General features: G+C 38.4%; 2 protein-coding genes across 4 annotated transcripts in view; one reads left to right on the top strand and one right to left on the bottom strand.

Annotated features, from left to right (window-relative positions):
- Positions 1-2,110: 2,110 nt before the first annotated feature.
- On the top strand, positions 2,111-16,698 carry LOC115211654 (succinate dehydrogenase assembly factor 2-A, mitochondrial). Of its 2 annotated transcripts, none has more exons than XM_029780289.2 (4): positions 2,111-2,255; positions 7,200-7,375; positions 9,969-10,078; positions 16,410-16,698. In XM_029780289.2, the coding sequence occupies exons 1-4, from the start codon at positions 2,127-2,129 to the stop codon at positions 16,514-16,516; spliced, it is 522 nt and encodes a 173-aa protein (XP_029636149.2). In that variant the 5' UTR covers positions 2,111-2,126; the 3' UTR covers positions 16,517-16,698. The 2 variants fall into 2 exon arrangements, with proteins under 2 accessions (XP_029636149.2, XP_036359187.1); XM_036503294.1 differs by lacking the exon at positions 16,410-16,698 and adding an exon at positions 12,100-12,122.
- A 773-nt stretch (positions 16,699-17,471) lies between these two features.
- Positions 17,472-23,216, bottom strand: part of LOC115211653 (lysosomal aspartic protease) — a 21,077-nt gene continuing 15,332 nt past the window's right edge. The window contains exons 7-9 of one of the 2 annotated variants that reach the window (XM_029780288.2): positions 21,397-21,538; positions 19,996-20,094; positions 17,472-17,783 (exon numbers count right to left, since the gene is read on the bottom strand). In XM_029780288.2, coding sequence (XP_029636148.1) covers positions 17,622-17,783; positions 19,996-20,094; positions 21,397-21,538 — 403 coding nt within the window. In that variant the 3' untranslated portion in view covers positions 17,472-17,621. Of the gene's footprint in view, positions 18,768-19,995; positions 20,095-21,396; positions 21,539-23,216 lie in introns of both variants that reach the window. The other variant, XM_029780287.2, reaches the window with a different exon arrangement.

The following is a 23,216-nucleotide window of genomic DNA, read 5'->3' as shown; positions in this document are numbered from 1 at the left end:
GTTAGTTGAAGGCTACCAAACCTACCACACACAGACAACTTCAGCTTTATATAGAGAGAGATTAGAGTGGTGATAGGAAGAGACCAGATGGTTTTACTCTTTGTCCCTGGGCATGAGGTAGGTGCCTCATCTGAGATGTCAAAGTCTGTGACTCCTTTGCTCCTTCCTACATCCTGTATGCTGCAGTAAATGGAAGGGTCACTGCTTCTGTTGCCAAACGGAACACAATCCTTAATCATTGGGACTTGGTAGTGAACCATTTCTTCCACCCTATGGCATGTGAGACGTTTGGAGGGGCTGGGTTGCTAACAACGAAGCTTTTGTCATCGTTGGCAACTCACCTTACCATGGTGTCGGGTGACATTCACAAGGGTGCTTGGCTGTTCCAACACCTTAGCCTCACCATTGCCTATGGCAATGCAGTGAGTGACTTGGCTTCCTTCAGCAGGCTCCATTGGACCTTGTAGTGTGCAACCACTTGGTGTTGAATCGATGCTTTTCCTTCTTCCTCTTCTTTTTTTTTCTTTCTTCACTTATATTTGTCTTTTGTTTGGTCATCATCAGTTAGCGTCCACTTTCCATGCTAGCATGGGTTGGACGGTTCAACTGGGGTCTGGGAAGCCAGAAGGCTGCACCAGGCCCAGTCTAATCTGGCAATGTTTCTACAGCTGAATGCCCTTCCTAATGCCAACCACTCCGTGAGTGTAGTGGGTGCTTTTTATATGCCACCGGCACAGGTGCCAGACGGGGCTGGCAAACGGCCATGGTTGGATGGTGCTTTTTATGTGCCACCGGCACGGGGGCCTGGTGAGGCTGGCAACAGCTACAATCGGATGGTGCTTTTTACGTGCCACCGGCATGGGGGCCAGGCGAGGCTGGCAACGGCCACGATCGGATGGTGCTTTTTACGTGCCACCAGCATGGGGGCCAGGCGAGGCTGGCAAATGCCATGATCGGATGGTCCTTTTTATGTGCCACCAGCACGGAGGTCCGTTGGGGTGTCACTGGCAACAGCCACCGGCACTGATATCATAGCTACAATTTCCATTGATGTTGATCGATTTCAATCAGTGTGGTTTTGTATTATATATTTATCTAATTCTATTAAGTTATAGTGCTTGATGTGAGAAATTTTTAGAGTAGCACAATAATCTCAACATGCAAAGAAACTTTTATATTAGTATGCATCTGTAACAAAGATCTGTCGAGATTTGAAAACTGAACTGTAAAATTTTATAGAAAAATAGCAGCTTATGTTACTGTTGTTACTTAAGTTTACTCGCCTTGCAACAAAAGGTTTATTTATTTGATACAGTATGTTCTCCTGATCCTCCTATTCCATGACTTATTTTGTGACACAGAATTTTCTGTGTTGTTTATCACTGAACATATTCTCTGGGGTGCTGTTGTAGTGTTTTGGAAAATAAAATATAATTTAAGCCCAACAATGTGACTCAACGTTTACGTTGGTAACCCACATGCTTTACATAGCCGAAACACTTATCCTAACAGGAATCCTAGACCATAAAATTTACCAGAAAAATTTTTTTTTTCTGTGAAAACAGAAAATAAAGTGGATCTTTTCGGTTTGAACGGCAGTTTTTTCTAGTGGTGTCACATGAAATTGTCACCCACAATTACGACCCTAGAATCGATCTATTGCATTTCAATCTCTTTTAGGGTTAAGGTTAGGGGTGGGGGAAGGGTTTTTATTTTTCTTCCCAAATGTAAATAAACCCAATCTGTTTCTTAAACGAGGGACATATTCATACTGCACAGAATGCTTTTTAACTCAATAGACGTCACAGATTGGTTGAAATTGCAGAAATTGAAGAAAAAAAAACAACAAATATCTTACAAACCATAGAATATTCTCAATAAAGCCAAGAGAAAAAGATGTTTTATAAACACATTCTACCAGTATACGAAGTTTAAAATTTTTCAGTTACCTAGAAATTATGTTAAAAACTGCCGTTCAAACCGAAAGGATCCAATAAAGTTTTTTAAAAAGGACTCAGAAAAAATTATGGAAGCAGAAAGAAATTTATTTGATGCAGACGATGTATTGCGAAATAAGGTTGCGAAACCGACAGGAAGTGAAAAACGAAACCGGATAATACTGACAAATGAAAAGCTTGAAGCATGTGCGTATCTCTTTGATTGGAGATTCACTTTCTGGTAATATTACCATCAGCATGGCTGCTATGTTGTCAAGTTCCCTGTTTCGCAATACTATTTCACGTCGTTGCTCCCAAGTAAGTTTAATTGTTGATCTCGTACTGTTTTGTCTTAATTAAACTAGGTTTTAGCATTTAAAAAAAGCATAATTTTATATCACACCCTATATAATTATCCTGTTAAATTACATTTAGTAACAAAATTAATTTGCTACCTTACTTTTGATATAGGGTTAACGTTACCAGTTTTGTTTACAAAACAGAAAATTGAAAGTTAAACATGGTAATACAGGTGTACGCATTAATCAGTGATGGTTGTGAATGAAATTATAATAAACAAAGAAGAAATATTAACCTGATATCATATTTAGTACTTTACATAATAGCTTACGTAAACAACATCAAAGTCACCTGTGTTTTGAATGTCAGATTTTTAATATAAACTAATAGTGAATTCTGTGGGTTAATAATGTTCCGGCGGAGGTAAAGAATACGCAAACCACCCGTTTTCGGCGTAACCCTAACCACTAAAGCATTTTACCCAAACAAAAGAAAAAGGCTCTTTTCGGTTTGAACGGCAGTTTTTTCTAGCGGTGTCATATGAAATTGTCACCCATAATTATGACCCTAGTATCGATCTATTGCATTTCTATCTGTTTTAGGGATAGGGGTGGGGGGAAGGGTATATTTTTTTCTTCAGAAATGTAAATAAACCCAATCTGTTTCTTAAACGAGGGACATATTCATACGGCACAGAATGTTTTTTACCTCATTAGACGTAATTGATTGGTTGAAATTGCAGAAATTGAAGAAAAAAAACAACAAATATCTTACAAACCATAGAATTTTCTCAATAAAGCCAAGAGAAAAAGATGTTTTAAACACATTCTACCAGTATACGAAGTTTAAAATTTTTTAGTTACCTAGAAATTATGTTAAAAACTGCCGTTCAAACCGAAAAGATCCAAGAAAAATAGTGTAATTGGTGTAAGACAACCTGCTGTAAACGAATATGAAAAAAAAATGCGTGCTCACGAAAGGGAGGTGGGGGAGAGTATTTTCTTTTTTTTTTTTTTGGCTTGGGTCAAACACTAGTTTAAAGGCCATGGTTTGCCGATGTGAATTTTCCTAGTCCTCTCCCCACGCCACCCCGTTCGTGAGCACGCATTTTTTTAAAATACCCGTTTAGAGCAAGTTGTTAGATGCAGTGATAAAAACATTTCTTAATCGCTGTCTTCCATAGCTGGTGCAACATCAGCTCTGCCCCTAAAAAACTTTGGTCAAAGACATGCCAATCACACCCATCCTGTCTGTCATTTTTTTTTTCAAACATTATATATCTTGATCCATATCATACAATTTGTTCTTTTTTTTTTATGCTGGTAGTGTATGGCATGATGGTGATTTGACTGTTGTTTTGAGCAGGTTCAGCGTCCACGTCGAAGTTCTTTATTATCCGTGTCTTGAGTTGGCCATTAGTCAAGATTGCTTCTCTTAGCGTAGGTAGTATCTTATGCAAAAGGTATGTGATCAACAAATGAGTTTTAATATTACAGTATTTAAAGGACACATCGATGGGACCTGTACTGTTCAGTAGTGCCAACATTCCGATTTATCCTACATATACAAGCGTCTCCTCCATCGACATTTCCTCATAATTTTCAGAAAAAAGAGTATTTCCAATTGAAATATTCTACAAATGTTATGTGTGTGTGCCCGTCATTTTTTTAATATTAAATTCCAATATTTTGTAATCACATTTGTAGGAAATTTCATTAAAAAATTCTTATTTTACAGTGGGGTGGGGAGCACTTTTGTGTAGGTATGTCTATACTTCTTTTGTTATCGCTTATATAATTAAGCTTTGTATAATTCTAATATCAATAATTTATGTTGTTTGAATGAGTGGCATTATAGACAATTTAATTGCCGTGTGCTTTACAAAATGGCAAATCGGCAGTCTTTAGAATATTGAATAGAATGCATTCTGTGGTCAACTTTACCTTTCACTCTTCTGGGGTCTATAAATAAAGCACAAAATATTAGGATCACTTCTCTCAAAATCAGTTGTATACCACTGTGAAAAGTGCTGTGGAAACCACTAAGAGTGTCCCTATAGGAGAGTCACACATATTTAATATAATGAATTGGAAATTTTTGATTAAAAGCCTTACAAAGGAGATGACATTGGACCAAGATATGTGGTGCATTGCTGTACTCAAGAAGATCAGCCCATTGCAACAGAATTGAAATCCTAAAACAGGTGCCACATAAAAAGCATTGGTGTGGGTGCTGGTTACCATGTAAAAAGCACTGATGCTGGTGCCATATAAAAAGCATTGGTGAAGGTACCACATAAAAAGCACCCAGTACACTCTGTAAAGTGTTAGCGTTAGGAAGGGCATCAAGCCTTAGAAATCAAATCAAAACAGACCATGGAATTGGTATAGATTCTGGTCTTGCCAGTTCCTGTCAAGCCGTCCAACCCATGACAGCAAGGAAAATAGATGTTGATGGTGATGATGATAGTGAAAGATAATCCTTGCAATTGAATGGGATTATAATAGAAGTATAAATCAAATATCATATGCAGGAGACTGCATGATGACTTACCTCAACAACATGAAAGCCATCTATGATTTTGAATAAATGCAGTAATTGTAAGGATAATCTTCAATAATAGTTATTGAATGGTTATGGGTTTTAAAACACAGCACAGTTCATTAATCTTCCTTGTTATAAATAACACTTCAACTTTATGTCCATGACATACAAACTAGAGTAGGTTATTTCTACTACATCTTTCACTAATTTTACCTATTGGATCACACCTGTTATGTCCCTACACTTCTCACTACCTCTGCTAAGGTGGAGGTATTGTTTTCAGTTGTGTTTGTCCATAGACAAGATATCTCAAGAACTGCCAGATGGATTTGGATGAAATTTTCAGGGCTGTTTGGCTTCATGACTGGTACGAACTGATTAGATTTTAGGATCAATCCAGTACTGGACAAGGATTCTGGATTATTTGTTATATTTACTTTACATGATTACAGTCTTACATTCAATTTCAAGTCTTTCTCAATTATCTCCCTTTAGGCTGTTTCCAAAGTTTTATTTTAATTTCTCTATTATTAACTTTACTCATGTCTATCTTAGTAAAAACTGATGGATACAGAAATCAAACTACATAAACGGCAGCAAAACGGTCCAGAAATTAAATAACACTAACATATTTTTATAATATATATATTATATTTACATATCAACACTTTACCGTATACTTACATATATACATACATCTATACATCGATCTAAAACAGGAATACTAAAGAAAGGCCAGAATTTAAGAGAAGAGAAAACTAAAAGATCTCACGCTATTCATTTAAAAATTCCTGAGTAGAACTTATTACCTCTGCCTTTGAAACTACTTTGAATGGTGAATTTGTTAACTTTGGCTTGTATTAGATAAGGATAAACTATTTATTACTGTTAGTAAATTTTCTACAGCTACCTTCACATTCCATGACTACCATTGGGATCGATCAGGTACTGAACAAAGATTATAGATTATTTTTCCCGTTTTTTTTTTACTTAATTTTTGAGAGCGGTGTCATATGAAATTGTCACCCATAATTATAACCCTAGTATCGATCTGTTGCATTTCAATCTATTTTAGATTTAGGGTTAGTTAGGGGTGGGGGAAGGGTATCTTTTTTCTTCACAAATGTAAATAAACCCAATCTGTTTCTTAAAGGAGGGACATATTCATTATGCACAGAATGTTATTTACGTCAATGGAGGTAATTGATTGGTTAAAATTGCCGAAATGCAAGAAATTTTAGACGAAATATGTTACAACCTATAGAATTTTCTCAATAAAGCCAAGAGAAATGATGTTTTATAAGCACATTCTACCAGTATATGAAGTTTAAAACTTTTTAGTTACCTAGAAATTATGTTACAAAGTGCCGTTCAAAAGGAAAAGATCCACATATTCTTCTACATAAAGTTTTCCCCCACCCCACTCAAAGTTCATAGTTTTGCAAGCTGCATGGTGACCTCACTAGTGCTAGTGGCACAAGAAAAGCACACAGTGAACACTTTAAAGTGGTTGGCATTAGGAAGGGCATCTGGCCATAGAAACCATGCTAAACACACTGGAACATGATGCAGTCTTTGGACCTATCAGATCCTGTCAAACCATCCAACCTGTGCTAGCATGGAACATGGATGTTAACCCCTTGGCTTTCAGAGTTGCTCTGTCAAATGTAATGCTTCCTCATTCACATTGTTTTGAATTAATCATCCTTTATCTTGAAGTTTTGAGATTTTAGTGATATATAATAATGAAATTATTGTATACAGTGCTCAGGTGCACCACAACTTGTCAGAGAGTGCATATAAAGTATATGCAGTAATGTACAAATGTCTGGAAAGCGAACAATGTATGAGTCAGATACATGCTTGTGTGTGTATGGAGGGGAGAAAATCAGGTGTAGTGTTGGCGAATCTCAGAAAGCATGGAAGTTTTGAAGGATGCAGTGCTCCGACAACTAACAACTGATGCCGGCAGTTTGTTCCATGCTTCAGCAACTCTCAGCGTGAAAAAATGTTTCCTAAAGTCATGGGAGCTGTGCTGTTTTCTGACTTTGTAAATGTGTCCATGGGTGTTAGACAGATGGAGTTTGAAAAGGTGTTCAGAGTTATTGTTTGTAAGATGGTTAATAATTTTATGGGTGTCTGCCAAGTCAGCTGCCAGGCGTCGGAGTTTCAATGTGTCCATGCCCAGGGAAATAAGGCGTTCAGGGGAAATAAGTATGATTGTTTATTTTTAAAATGGCATTGTAGATTAGTTGTGAGAGACTGACTATTATGAATATAAAACAGGTAGAATATTTGGGTTGGCTATGGTCAATTTAAATGCTAAAGGGTTAAATGATTGGGATGATGATCAGTGTGCCTAACATCTCTTTGATTTAATATGTTGTTACATTTTACATATGATGTTAAATTTTGCAGTGTCAAGCTTATGTTGTGTCAAAATGTTTGGGAACTTCAACAGATGGAAGTGATTTCATGAGCCCTCCTCTTCCCCCCATGAAAGAATACAAAAATGAGACTCCAGACTTGAGACGGGCTCGGTTGTTATATCAAAGCAGGAAGCGAGGAATGTTGGAAAATGGGCTTATCTTAAGGTACAGGCAAGATATTTTCTGAAGAATAATTTTTCTTTAATCTGCATGTGCATGTTTACACCAAGTTAATTACTGTTCTTCTGACATATCTAAACTAAATATCATATCCCTAACACTGTACTCTATCACTAACAAAAACATTTTTAACTATTAGTTCACCTAACAGTAAATAATGTTCTTTGTGCAAAAGGTGCACCTGATTATTATTCCCATTTCGTTACTTTGAATCATCTAATAAGGGAACAATGTACACACTAAAATTCTGTCTTTGTCTAGTAATTATGTGTTAGACTATACTTTGCGAAGGTGGTTTATTAAAATATTGAAACAAGTCCAGAATTGTTACCATGGCTGTATAGGAAGAGGCTTGCTTCCCAACCATAGTTCCAGGTTCAGTGACACCTTGGCCAAGTGTCTTCTTCTGTAGTCTTTAGCCAACCAAAGCCTTGTGAGTATATTTAGTAGACGAAACTGAAAGAAGCTCATTGTGTGCGTGTATATATATATATATATGTATGTATGTGTGGAGGATAGAAGGATTCCTAAGCAGATGCTCTATGGAGAACTTGTGAATGAAATGAGACTCCGGAAGAAACCAAGGCTGCGATTTAAGGACTGTGTCAAGTCCTCGTTAAAGGCCTTTGATATGCAGGACACTGACTGGGAGAACAATGCTTGTCATCGCCACAGATGGAGGAAGCAGGTTAAGGAGGGGTTCGACACTTTTGAGAGAGCACATATCCAGCATGAAGAACTTAAGTGAGCTGCGCGAAAGCGCATGGCTTGTATAGTGAATGGGGAAAGCTTGGTCTGCAATGTTTGCAGTCGTGTATGCTTGTCAAGAGCAGGGCTTATTAGCCACCAATGGAGCCGCAAATGCAAAATATAAGTTAGTCCTAGAGCGCACAATGTTCCTGAAGGTCGGCAATGGTCTTCCTTGGTCACGAGTGGACGGCCATCATCATGTATGTGTGTATGTGAAGGCTCATGACTCAGTGGTTAGAGTGTCAGGCTCACAATCATGAAGTAGTGAGTTCAATTCCTGAACCAGGCTGTGTGTCGGGATCTTGAGCAAGACACTTTATTTCATGTCGCTCCCATTCACTCAGCTGTAGAAATGAGTTGCAACATTGCTGGTATCAAACTGTGTCGGCCTTTGCCTTTCTTTTGAATAATGTTGGTGACGTGGAGAGGGGAGGCTGGTATCCATGGGCAACTTCTGGTCTTCCATAAATAACCTTGCCTGGACATGTGCCTCAGAAGGGAAGTTACGAGGTGCAATCCCATGGTCATTCATGACCAAAGGGGGTCTTTACCCTTTATATAGATAGATGTGTGTATCTGTGACTGTTTCCCACCACCGCTTGACCACCAGTGTTGTTGATGCCCCCATAGTTTAGAGACCTATAGAATAAACACTAGGCTTTAAAAAAAAAATCCTGGGGTCGATTTGTTTCAAGGCAATGTTTGCAATCATTTGTCTGAAACAAGTAAAAGATAAAAGTTAACAGAGATACTTCAAAACATCAAACTCACTTCTGACTGGATGCCTCAATTTAAATTATAAAGTTCTCTCTCTTGTCCACTTTGGGCGTAATGAGTTTACTTCCCATTATGAGTTTATTCTTTTAATCTTTTACTTGTTTCAGGCATTTGACTGTGGCCATGCTGGAGCACCGCCTTTAATCGGGCAACTCGACCCCGGGACTTATTCTTTGTAAGCCCAGTACTTATTCTATCGGTCTCTTTGCCGAACCGCTAAGTGACGGGGACATAAACACACCAGCATCGGTTGTCAAGCGATGTTGGGGGGACAAACACAGATATACAAACTCACACACACACACACATATATATATATATATACATATATACGACGGGCTTCTTTCAGTTTCCATCTACCAAATCCACTCACAAGGCTTTGGTCAGCCCGAGGCTATAGTAGAAGACACTTGCCCAAGGTGCCACGCAGTGGGACTGAACCCAGAACCATGTGGTTGGTAAACAAGCTACTTACCACACAGCCACTCGTGCGCCTATGAGTTTATTCTTTTAATCTTTTAATTGTTTCAGGCATTTGACCGTGGCCATGCTGGAGCACCGCCATTAGTTGAGCAAATCGACCCCATGACTTATTCTTTGTAAGCCTAGTACATATTCTGTCGGTCTCTTTTGCCGATAGATGAGCTGAAACCAAATATCAGAGGAATCTGATATGTCCAAGAGAGACAACTGCAATGAACACGTACTTATGAATGGGTTAAAAACAAAAAAGTGCTAATGAGATCTATCCCTCTCTCTCTCTTTCAGAGAGGCACTGAGCAGCTATACGCACACATACACACACGGCAGTAACTTCCACCTACCGAATTCAATCACAAAAAAAACAGTGGATGAGGAAGACTTAGGCAGAAGTGGTGAAACTTGATCTCTGCATGCTGAACCTTGCAAAAGAAATGAGAAATGAAAACGAGCAACAGGAGAGGAACTGTTCAATCCATGCAAGCATGGACATAGATTTAACATAAAATGATGATATCAATATGTGTATGTAATATTCTCATAACTGAAATGTTTGTATTTATTTTTCCAGTACCTTTGCTTCGAAATATCTCAATGATCTAAATGAACAACAGTTGATGCAGTATGATACTCTTATCAATGAACCAACGAATGACTGGGACATTTACTATTGGATAACAGGTCAGATATTTTGATTTTTTTTTTGTTTTAGTCTTTCCACTTTGTATCTTGAACTATTTGTTTGTTTCTTCTTTTATCTGTTTGTTTGTTTGTTCCTTCTCAAGTTATACCTGGCTCATAAGGACCGGTTTCCTGGTTTCCTTGGCGTACAGGTTCCCCACCTGGACGGGACGCCGGTCCGTCGCAGGTGAGCTGCAAGATGCAGGAGGAAAGAGTGAGAGAAAGTTGTGGCGTAAGAGCCAGCAGAAGTTCACCATTACCTTCTGCCGGAGCCGCGTGGAGCTTAGGTGTTTCGCTCATAAACACACACATCGCCAGGTCTGAGATTTGAACCCGCGATCCCTCAACCGCAAGTCCGCTGCCCTAACTAGGCCATGTGCCTCCACCTTCTTTTATCTACAATGCAGAAAATTAAAATGTTATACAAACTTTATTCTGCACAATGTAAGTTTTCCAAAATAAATACTTTTGATGTCCTAATTTGATTCATGAAAATATTTCTCACTGTAAACATCAAACAAATGTAGAACATCTTACTACATTGGACAATATTAGAATACAAATAGTTCAAACAGTGGAATAGATTTTAAACTGTGAACAGTATATAAACAGACAAATTCAAACACTTTGTTTTCATATGCAATATTTTCGTTGTCTGAAGGAGGATCAAATTAGGTAGATATAAAAGGATTTTATCAGTAACTGAGTACCTTCATTACCTGTGTAGGGTGGTTTTCTTATAAAAGTAATGGTAATGGGGGTTTAAGTCATCATCATCGTTTAATGTCTGCTCTCCATGCTAGCATGTAAATCAAATAAACTAATTTGTATATTCATAACCCATTTCTTATTGACTAAAGTTTGTAGATATGTTTGCAAGTGCCTTCTACTATAGCTGCATTGTGTGTGTATGTGTATATCTATATACATAAAAGGTAGGATGGGTGTGTGTGTACGTGAATGTAATTTATGCACGTCCACAAATTAGCACGCATGTCGCTCCAATGTTAGGAGGACATTCATCATGACCCTAGCTGTATTTTCATCAACTCATTTTCCCCAGAGGCACCAGCGAATAGCAGTAAAAATAAATTTTCAACCAAAACTTTTAACAATTTTCAAGTCGGAGAAATCACCATTGTTTGCAAACAGGAGTTAAGTCCCCTTCTAGTGACGAGTAAGTTTTAGCTAAGACTTTTGTTGTTTGTTTTTTCCAGCGAGGAAAAAAAGTGTTTTGTTGATATACAGGCAACACACACACACATATATATATATATATATAAATAAAAACTAATTTCAACGGATTTTGCCCAAATTTGACATCGATGTTACTTAGTTTGGTTTGAAATAAAGAACTTTATTAGCTTAATAATCCTAACTTAATCCCGGGCAAAGCCAGGTTATACTGCTAGTCATCATTATCATTTAACATCCATTTTTCCATCCTTGTATGGGTCAGACAGTTTATTTGAGACAGATTTTTTCAACAGCCAGTTGCCCTTCCTGTTACCAACTCTCACCGGTTTCCAAGTAAGGTAATAATATCTCTCCCCATGGCCAGAATATGTTCTTGTAGAATAATGGAAATGAATAACACTACTTTTGTGACCGTCACATTTACAATCACATGATGTCAAGACAATGAAACCCGCACACGCACCTGCGCAACATGAAAAACACACGTTAAATGATGGGCATCTGTCAGTTTCCATCAATCGGATCCACTCATAAAACTTTGGTCAACCCAGGGCTCTAATAGAAGACAATTACCTGTGGTACCGTGCAAATGGATTGAACCTAGAACCATGTGGTTGGAAAGCAAAATTTTTTAGTACATGACCACGACTGCACCTACATATATATATACACACACACACTCACATATATACATTGCTTATCATTTATTTACCACTTTAATACACATACATCCCACTATACCATCCTATCACTCACATATAGTAATCGTACCTCCTATACACACACATTTGTATACTCTCTTTTTACTCTTTTACTTGTTTCAGTCATTTGACTGTGGCCATGCTGGAGCACCACTTTAGTCGAGCAAATTGACCCTAGGACTTATTCTTTGCAAGCCTAGTACTTATTCTATCGGTCTCATTTGCTGAACCGCTAAGTTACAGGGACGTAAACACACCAGTGTCGGTTGTCAAGCGATGTTGTGGGGGGACAAACACAGACACACAAATCCATACATACATATACACAACGAGCTTCTTTCAGTTTCCATCTACCAAATCCACTCACAAGGCTTTGGTTGGCTCGAGGCTATAGTAGAAGACACTTGCCTAAGGTGCCATGCAGTGGGACTGAACCCAGAATCATGTGGCTGGTAAGCAAGCTACATACCACACAACCACACGCCAATGGGAGCACTCCTTTACCATTAAATTCACAATCCTCTTTTACACTTCCAATTAGTCAGAGGTCAAATGTTAACCAATTCCTTATTCATTTTTTTCCTGGCTCTCTTTTTCTTTAACTCCTTTCTTCCCTTCCCTATTTCTGATGGACTTTTCCTCTGGTATATGCAGAAGGACTATACCCAAAATCTTTTAACTTTTGTTCTTCCTTAAGTATTAATAATATTATTTTATTTGCTTTATATCATAGGCGCAGGAGTGGCTGTGTGGTAAGTAGCTTGCTAACCAACCACATGGCTCCGGGTTCAGTCCCACTGTGTGGCATCTTGGGCAAGTGTCTTCTGCTATAGCCCCGGGCCGACCAATGCCTTGTGAGTGGATTTGGTAGACGGAAACTGAAAGAAGCCTGTCGTATATATATGTATATATATATATATGTGTGTGTTTGTCCCCCTAGCATCGCTTGACAACCGATGCTGGTGTGTTTACGTCCCCGTCACTTAGCAGTTCGACAAAAAAGAGACCGATAGAATAAGTACTGGGCTTACAAAGAATAAGTCCCGGGGTCGAGTTGCTCGATTAAAGGCAGTGCTCCAGCATGGCCGCAGTCAAATGACTGAAACAAGTAAAAGAGAAAGAGAAAAAATATATATATAGGTGCAGGCATGGCTGTGTGGTAGGAAGTTTGTTACTTAACTACATGGTTCCAGGTTCAGTGTCACTGCATGCATGGCACCTTGAGCAAGTATCTTCTGCTAAAGCCCTGGGCTGACCAATGCCTTGAGTGGATTTGGTAGATGGAAACGCTTCATATATATGTGTGGCGGCGAGCTGGCAGACATGTTAGCGCGCTGGGCGAAATGCTTAGCGGTATTTCGTCTGTCGTTACGTTCTGAGTTCAAATTCCACCGAGGTCAACTTTGCCTTTCATCCTTTCGGGGTCGATAAAATAAAGTACCAGTTTCGCACTGGGGTCGATATAATCGACTTAATCCGTTTGTCCCCTCTATGTTTAGCCCCTTGTGGGCAGTAAAGAAATATGTCTTTGTTCCCCACCACTGCTTAGCAACCAGTGTTTGTGTGTTTACATCCCTCTAACTTAGCAGTTTGGCAAAAGAGACTGAGAGAATAAATACCAGACTTTTATTTTAAAGTACTGGGATTAATTCATTTGGCTAAAATTCTTCAATTTTATAGTATGCCTCCAGCATGTCAAGTAAAAAATAAAAGATGTGTGCGTCTTTTTTGTATCTCCTTGTTATGACATTGTGTAATATTCGTAAATGATGGACAGTCATGCAAGCAGTGTCATTCATTTCCAATATTCTACATGTCTGGTTATGGAGAAATATTACCTTGCTTGGAAACAGAAAATCTGCCTCGATAAACTCGCTCTGATCCATGCATGGAAAAGTGAACATTAAAGTGGTGATGGTACAGGCCATCATCAACATCCTTCATTGGACACTAAACTCTGCTTCCGAAGACCTGTTGAGGCAAGGGAAATTGAAATCAAATTCAATGACTGGCATCCGTGCTAGTGGAGCGCTAAGAGCACCACCCGGGCATGATCGTTGCCAGAGTAGCTAACTGGCTTCCATGCCAGTGGCACGTAAAAAGCACCATTCGAGCGTGATCGTTACCAGCGTTGCCATACTGGCACGTGAAAAGACATTCAAGCGAGGTTGTTGCCAGTGCCGCTGGACTGGTACCTGTGCAGGTGGCACGTAAAAAAAACACCATTTGAGCGTAGCCATTGCCAGTACCGCCTGACTGGCCCCCGGTTCCAGTGGCATGTAAAAAGCACCCACTACACTCTCGGAGTGGTTGGCGTTAGGAAGGGAATCCAGCTGTAGAAACTCTGCCAGATCAAATTGGAGCCTGGTGCAGCCATCTGGTTCGCCAGTCCTCAGTCAAATCGTCCAACCCATGCTAGCATGGAAAGCGGACATTAAACAATGATGATGATGATGTTGACTTGCATGGGTCAGATAATAGTTTTGTTGAGGCAGATTTTTCTAGTCAGATTCTTTTCCTGTGGCCAGCACTGGTTGTCAAGCAGTGGGACACACACACACCAAAAAAAAAAAAATGTTGCTGTGCTTGAAGCCCTGTCACACCAAGTGAAATTGCAGTCGTAGCCAATGGCACATAAAAAAGCACTGTTCAAATGTTGAACCTCACAGAAGCAGTGACAGGTGACTGAGACCTTTGGTGATATACCATGCTTGAGAAGACCTGTCAAGCCAAGTGAGATCATAGTTGTGGCACATGAAAAACACCCACTACACTCTTGGAAGGGCATCCAGCCATAGAAACAATACCAAATCTGATTGGAACCTGGTACAGTTCCCCAGTTTACTAATTCTGTCAAACCGTCCAACCCATGCCAGCATGGAAAACGAACATTAAATGATGATATATATATGAACTTCCACACAGTTTCCCCAATTAACTCACAAAGCACTAGTTGGCTTAAGTAGAAGACACTTGCCCAAAGTTTCACACAATGGGCTGATCCTGAAACCAAGTGGTTGCAAAGTGAGTTTTTTAACCTGCACTGGCAAAAAAGGTCCCCAACGCACATTTTTTATCAACTATATTTAATGCTTTACTGATATGCAATTATCAAATACCATGTGTGGACAAGATTCTATTTCTTATGGAGCTAACAAATTTTCTGTTATATATCAAAGGCACAGACTCAGCTATGTGGTTAAGTAACTTTGCATCTGTGTGATTCCAGATTCAATACCATTGGAAAAGTATATTCTACCTTAACCTTAGGTTAATTAATATCGCTTATTTGGAATTATAATAGATGAAAATTGTGTAGAAACCTACAATATATAAATGCGTCTGGTAGTGTCCATATTTATACTAGTCTAAAAGTGGTACTGTTTATGGTGTATCCTGTCCTTTAACTTAGTGGTTCAACAAAGAAATCAATAAAATACTTGAGAACAATGCCCCAGCACTCCACAGAATAGAATATTATGACTAGACTGGTAGAAGTCTAATCCACTCATTATTTACAAATTGAAAATTTTATTCTACACTGGTAGTGAGAAATCTTAAATCCATAATTAAGATTTCTCACTACTGCCGATGTATCTTATAACTTTTAATCCGTGGCCGTTGCCAGTGCTGCCTCGACTGGCCTCCGTGCCGGTGGCAGTTGCCAGCCTTGCCTGGCACGTAAAAAGCACCCACTACACTCACAGAGTGGTTGGCGTTAGGAAGGGCATCCAGCTGTAGAAACACTGCCAGATCAGACTGGGCCTGGTGCAGCCTCCTGGCTTACCAGACCCCGGTTGAACCGTCCAACCCATGCTAGCATGGAAAGTGGACGTTAAACGATGATGATGACTCAGATGATCCCAACACCTAAATGAAAGAAGTGACTTTCTATCATCATTTTAATGTTCACTTTTCCATGCTTGCATATGTGAGAATTTGTTGAGGCAGATCGATCTACAAATGGATGTACAGCTTATCACCAACACTCACTTGGTTTCTAAGCCAGATTAGACTTGTTTTCCATGGAAGATTAGAAACCAACACTACCACATGTACGATAGTGAAATTCATTTATAACTATCATGTGGTGTCAAGATGAGGAAACGCACAAATACACATATGGCCAGTTTCCGTCTACCAAAATCCACTGACAAGGCTGCCCCTGGGCTACTGTAGACAACACTTGCCCAATGTGCCACCTAGTGGGACTAAACCCAAAACTAAGGTTGGGAACCAAATTTGATCACCAACCATGCCCCCCATCCTGAAGGGAAAATTTATTTCTCATTTACACCAGGAAACCAGAGCTAAGTATCAGCTTTCAGAAGAGTAGTTATTTAAACAAATTATTAATCAGAACAAATAACAGAAACAGCAATTTGTTGACTAGTCAGATATTAATGTCAATTCTTATTCTCATTTATTTCCAGGAGCAAAATCTCCTCCTGATGAGTTCAACAATGAAATTATGCAATTATTGAAAGACTTTGTCAAAAATGATGAGCGTGCCAGTCGACTCAAACAGCCTGATCTATAAAATTACCAGAGGATTCCTTCATTTTTAATGTATTTGTAAAATAGTCATTCTTTTGGATTAAAAAAAAAAAAAAAGAAAAGCTACAAGCATATCAAGTCTCAGAGTTAATAATGTTGCCTCCTCCAGTAGCAGTTCTTTGCTTTGCTACAAATTTTATTTAGAATAAACCAAATTTCCATTTTGATTTGAATCCTAGAATAATTTACCATTCTTCTATTACAGCTTGTATTTTTGCCAATATACAGCAGAGGGAATGAAAGCAAACAGTATTACAATAGTTTTCAATTTCATTACACAATCTTGTACATTCATCCGTACATTATGTTGGTTAAAAGGTGGCAGAAGCATTAGTATGCTGGGCAAAATGCTTAAGGGCATTTCATCCCTCCTTATGTTCTGAGTTCAAATTCCAAAGTTGACTTTTCCATCCTTGCAGAGTCAATAAAATAAGTACCAGTTGAACCCTGGGATCGATGTAATTGACATAGCCACTTCCTGAAATTACTGATACTTGTGCCAAAATTTGAAATCATGTTGGTTAACAGCAAATAGCAAAAACTAACTGAATCCTTTAAGAATGTGACTTTTATTCCAAAGTGCTTTTTTTTTCTTTTTTTCCATTTTAACATAGCTATGATTGTAAGGTTGGCTTATTACAAATAATTCAGCACATTAGTTAGGAATAGTTGTTGCTATCTTAGAAAATCTAATCAATTGTGTCTTTAAAAGATTCACTTTCACTTGGCTTAAACTTTTTTTTTAAAAAGTGGCTACAATAAAGACCAACTTAAAAAGCATAAAATTAAGTCAAAGCAACAGATGTGAAACAAACTTTAATTTGTATCTTATTCGCTTCAGTCATTAGACTGTAGCTATACTCAGCTCTAGTTATTTGTATGTGTCTGTACATGCATGCATCATTAAATGTATCAAAGAAGAAAAAAAAAAAACACAATTTTTATGAAATAAAGACATTTTTATTCTATCATTAGAAAAATAAAAAAAGAGGCACAAATAGCAGGTGGTGAAAATGCTTTCTTTTTACAGGAAAAAGGAATAGCAGGGATCTTGCTTTAATATTGTATGTATATAAAATATTTTTGATTTATTTACTAGGAGCAAAACCAACTCTGTCACCTTTAGCATCAAATGTTGTGTAATATTTTCCAATAAAAACATCTCCCAATATCCACAGTGGCCCTGCGGGAGGAGGAATGTCAATTCCCATAAAGCCACTTAAACAAATTGTCTGTCCAGCTTGAGTTACCTGCGAGATAATGGCATGTCCACATTGATGAGTAATAATTTAAAGTAATTAAAACTAATATATATTACAAAATTATTCATAGAATGGTTAAAAAAAAGAGAAAATTAAAAAGAAGTTGAATGGAATTTTAATAGGATGGAAGAATGGTGAGAAATAATAAATGATAGTGCATTAATGGAGATTATTTTAAAATTAAAAAGCCATAAAAAAATTTTTTTTTAAGAGATGATATTAATATCTAAAAAAGATACATGCAAAATGAAAACACCAAAGCAATATTCAAATAAAGCAAAACAGAAATAATGAGATGATCCATGCTGCTAAATAATTTTTTCAATATTCCACCCGTCTAGATTAAATTTTTTTTAATGCATATAAATAAGTCTTTAAGCAGCTCTTTGGAAGAACCGTGATAATATGTAATTAGGTACACTTGGGAGTGAAAAAAAAATTGTTACTCTTTCATAACTCGAATTGTTAACTCATTTAACATTCAAGTACAAAAAACTTTGTAATCTCAATACTTCTTTAATGTACCATAGAACTGATGGGGAGGAGGGGGGACTTGGATTAATTTAAAACGCCCCAGAAAGTATAACGTCAAGAAGAAAATTTGTACTGGTGCAGTTTGACAGATTTATGAAACTGAAGGAAAAGTTCTCATGCAGATTAACCAAGCATGCAGCTACAAAAGAAACCTACAAACTATTTGAAGCTTCAACAGAGAAGCAAAGCAAGTAGAGGGAGTGGGGGAGAAAAAAAGACACTAAAAGATGAACCCACTATAAGTGCACGCAAAATATAAACAGATCTTTCCTTTTAGTTCCTTGACTTTGCAAACCCCACCCGGTTATTCTTGAGATCAAATTCAGCATAGTTGGGTCCTAGAAATACATCCCCTAGAATCCAAAGGGGTCCAGCTGGCTTTGGAATGTCAAGTCCCATGAAACCACTCAAGCAGAGAACTTCTCCCATTGACTTTACCTGAAATATTCATTAAAATAAAAAAAAAAAAAACATACTGACAAAGTTTTCAAAAATATTAAGGGAACTTAAATGCAGGTTTTTCTATATCATTATCATTTAATGTCCATTTTCCATGCTGGCAACAGAATCTGTCAATACAGTTCTATATTTAAGAAACAAGGAATTATGTACATTATTTACATTTGACGGATATTTGTCCTCATCTTGTTTGTTAACACAACGTTTCAGCTGATATACTCTCCAGCCTTTGTCAGGTGTCTTGGGGGAAATTTCGAATCTGGGTTCTCATTCCTAATGTATTTTTCTTTTGTTATCATTATTCAGGTCACTGCCTGGAATCAAACTCGGAATCTTGGGGTTAGTAGACCGCGCTCTTAACCACTACATCATGTGCCCATAGTGGTTAAGAGCGCGGGCTACTAACCCCAAGATCCCGAGTTCGATTCCAGGCAGTGACCTGAATAATAATAATAATAATATCGAAAAATACATTAGGAAATGAGAACCCAAGTTTGAAATTTCCTCCAAGACACCTGACGAAGGCTGGAGGGTATATCAGCCAAAATGTTGTGTTAACAACAAACAAGATGGGGACAAATATCCATCAAATGTAAATAATGTAGAATCTGTCAAGTTAGAGGACTATGCTGAGCTACATTATCTGCACTGGATGTTTCTATAGATGGATGCCCTTCCTAATGCCAACTACTTTACAGGAAGCTTTTTCCATGTAAGGTCACCAAGTAGTCACAAGACAAAGCTTCTCAGCTGAACAGAGTATAGTATTGAGGGAGATGAAAATATGATAGAGGGACAACTGTCTTGCTGAAAAGGAGCTAAGGTGCAAGCATGGCCATGTGGTTAAGAAGCTTGCTTCCCAACCATATGGTCTTCGGTTGAGTCCCGCTATGCAGCACCTTAAGCAAGTGTCTTCTGTTACAGCTCTGAGCCAACAAAGTCTTGTTAGATATGGTAGACAGAAACTGAAAGAAGTCATGTACATGTGCTTGTGTGTACCTTTGTTCTGACAGTGCATGAAGGATATAAACAAGCATGCTGTCCATTTCCAGTCTGCCACGAAAAAATATCTGGCCATCATGTTACAGAAAACTAGCTTCAACAAATTCTGACTGACCCATCCAAATATGAAAAAGTGGACATTAGATGAGATTTGATACACACACACACACACACATACATACAGGTATTACTAAATTTGACTTACCTTAAGTACATAATCTGCGCCACTCAAAGTGAAACTTTTACCGCCTAAAGTGAAGGTTATAGCAGGCAATGAAGGAATGCTACCACAATCGACCAGATTCTGGAAAAGAAAAACAGAAAACATGTTATTGGAAATTTTTAGCATACAAAGCTATATACAGGTCTTCTCATAAGTTATGTTGTTTTTTCAGACCATACTTGTTGAAACCTGCTCTAACATGTTTAAACAAGATATTTTCACAGGTGCATTAATACCACAGAGCAAGGAAAGCCTCAGTTGGTTAGATTCTAGCTTGCAGACACACAAGTAACAATTTGTTGCTTTAATAGACCCTCATGAAAATGCGAGGTCACAGCAGAACACATCAGATATGTCATGCTTTATGAGTATGAAAAAGGCAACAAATGCCATTAAAAAAAAAAAAAAAAGTGCAAGAAGTATATGGTGAAGGTGTTTTGAATATTTGCAAGTGCCAATGATGGTTCCATAAATTTTGACAAGGGGACTTTAGTTTGGAAGGTGTGTGCTGCTCTGAGCGCCCTGTCTCTTGATAATGATGTATTGAAAGCTGCTACTGGAAGAAATCCAAATGGAACTGCTGAAGAGTTAGCAGAATGGGTTAATTCATCATTATCAACTGTTTATTATCATTTGTAAGAACTTGGGACTATGCCTAAGCATGGCAAGTAGGCTCCACATGAACTAAGTGAAAAGAATCTTAGAACATGTCAATATCTGCACTGCTCTTTATTCACTTGAAAAAAAATCTGTTTTTGAGCTACCTAGTGACTCTAAGTACTCTATGAAGAGTGAGTACTCTATAAGAATGTTAATCGTTGACATCAATGGTAGGCACCTGCCCAAAGTACCATGCAGAGAGACTGAGCCCTAAAACAATGCGATTGTGAAGCAAACTTCATAACCACACAGCAACTGCCTCTGCCTGTCTATGTCATCATCATCATCATCATCGTTTAACGTCCGTTCTCCATGCTAGCATGGGTTGGACGGTTCGACCGGGGTTCTGGGAAGCCAGAAGGCTGCACCAGGCTCCAGTCTAATTTGGCAATGTTTCTACAGCTGGATGCCCTTCCTAACGCCAACCACTCCGTGAGTGTAGTGGGTGCTTTTTACGTGCCACCTGCACAGGTGCCAGGCGGGGCTGGCAACGGCCACGGTCAGATTGGTGTATTTTATGTGCCACCGGCACGGAAGCCAGTCAAGGCGGTGCTGGCATCGGCCACGAGTTGGATAGTGCTTTTTACGTACCACCAGACCAGGGATCCTGGCTGGTTCAATTCGATTTCGATTTCGCTTTGTATATGACAAAAAAAAAATTAAAACTAATTATCAAAGCTACAGACATACAAAATAAAAATTGAGAAAATTTATGTAAAATACCTCGCCACCAGGTATAGGTCTAGTTCCAATTAACTTATTGAGCTCAGCGACTTCAGCTGTTGGGCCAGCAATAAGAGAAGTACCAGTATCAGCAATAGCTGCGCAACCACCTTTACAGAATGTACTATTTTTCACTGTTATGCTGCATAAGAAAATACAATATTGTTGATAAAACAAAAATTTAACAGATTAACATGAATTTCAAAAAAAATAAGCACTAAGCCTCGCATATATAGAAGTAGCAACATTCATGCAATTCTGAAGTAATTTGGTAAAATACTTTCAAGTAGAAATTAAAATGAGAACTTAATGTGTACTCAACAATGAGTCCATGCATTTTTTTATTGACAAAGCTTGTATGAAATTCCTGCAGAGGATGAGAAAGAATTGCCACCTATCTTCAAACAGAAGTTTGTCTCTTTTACTTGTTTCAGCCATTTGACTGTGTCCATGCTGGAGCACCACCTTTAGTCGAGCAATTCGACCCCAGGACTTATTCTTTGTAAGCCTAGTACTTATTTTATTGGTCTCTTTTGCCGAACTGCTAAGTTACGGGGACATAAACACAGACACACAAACACATACATATATATATATACAACGGGCTTCTTTCAGTTTCCGTCTACCAAATCCACTCACAAGGCTTTGGTAGGCCCAAGGCTATAGTAGAAGACACTTGCCCAAGGTGCCACGCAGTGGGACTGAACCCTGAACCATGTGGTCGATAAGCTCCTACGCCTGACTATGTTAAAGAATTACTAAAAATAAATATATTAACAGAAAATATTGCTTTCAAATTTTGGCACAAGGTCAGCAAGCTAAGTTGATTACAACAAGCCCAGCGTTCAACTGGTACTTATTTTACTGACCCTGAAAGGATGAAAACCAAAACCAACCGATGGCATTTGAACTCAATGTTAAGTCAGAAGAAATGCTGCTAAGCATTTTGCCCAGCATGGTAGTGAGTCTGCCAGCTCGCCGCATTAGTAACAGAAAATATTACATAGTAATAATTACACCAGGCTCAACATCCCTCTCTTTTACTCTTTTACTTGTTTCAGTCAGTTGACTGCGGCCATGCTGGAGCACCGCCTTTTAGTCAAGCAAATCGACCCCGGGACTTATTCTTTGTAAGCCCAGTACTTATTCTATCGGTCTCTTTTGCCGAACCGCTAAGTGACGGGGACGTAAACACACCAGCATCGGTTGTCAAGCAATGTTAGGGGGACAAACACAGACACACAAACACACATACATACATATATACATATATACGACAAGCTTCTTTCAGTTTCTGTCTACCAAATCCACTCACAAGGCATTGGTCGGCCTGGGGCTATAGTAGAAGACACCTGCCCAAGATGCCACGCGGTGGGACTGAACCCGGAACCATGTGGTTGATTAGCAAGCTACTTACCACACAGCCACTCCTGCGCCTGGTGATAAGTATAAAGTATTTCCACTAACAGATGAAGGCACAGTTGTAGGGTTAAGTTTGCTCTGCAGACATGTGGTTTTGGTTTCATTCCCACTAAATGAAACCTAAGAAAATAGTTTACTACTGTTTTATTGGGCCAATCAATGCTTTGTGAGAAAATTTGGTACATCTTACATGTATGTGTGTCCTTGCTTGACAACTAATGTTACTTCATTTTATAAAGCATAGAAAGAGGAAAGGCTTAGTTGAAAGGCTCAGTAACATTTTATTTCAGCAGCTAACATGCAGTAATAAGTACTACAGGATAATTTTGTCTTGGGCTCTGAGGATTCTGCCAATTAACTGCCATAATATTAAAAATAATTATTTCTAATTTAGGCAC

The sequence above is a fragment of the Octopus sinensis genome, linkage group LG5, assembly GCF_006345805.1.
Source record: "Octopus sinensis linkage group LG5, ASM634580v1, whole genome shotgun sequence".
Lineage (NCBI taxonomy): Eukaryota > Metazoa > Mollusca > Cephalopoda > Octopoda > Octopodidae > Octopus > Octopus sinensis.
This window is presented reverse-complemented; position numbering and strand designations above follow the sequence as displayed.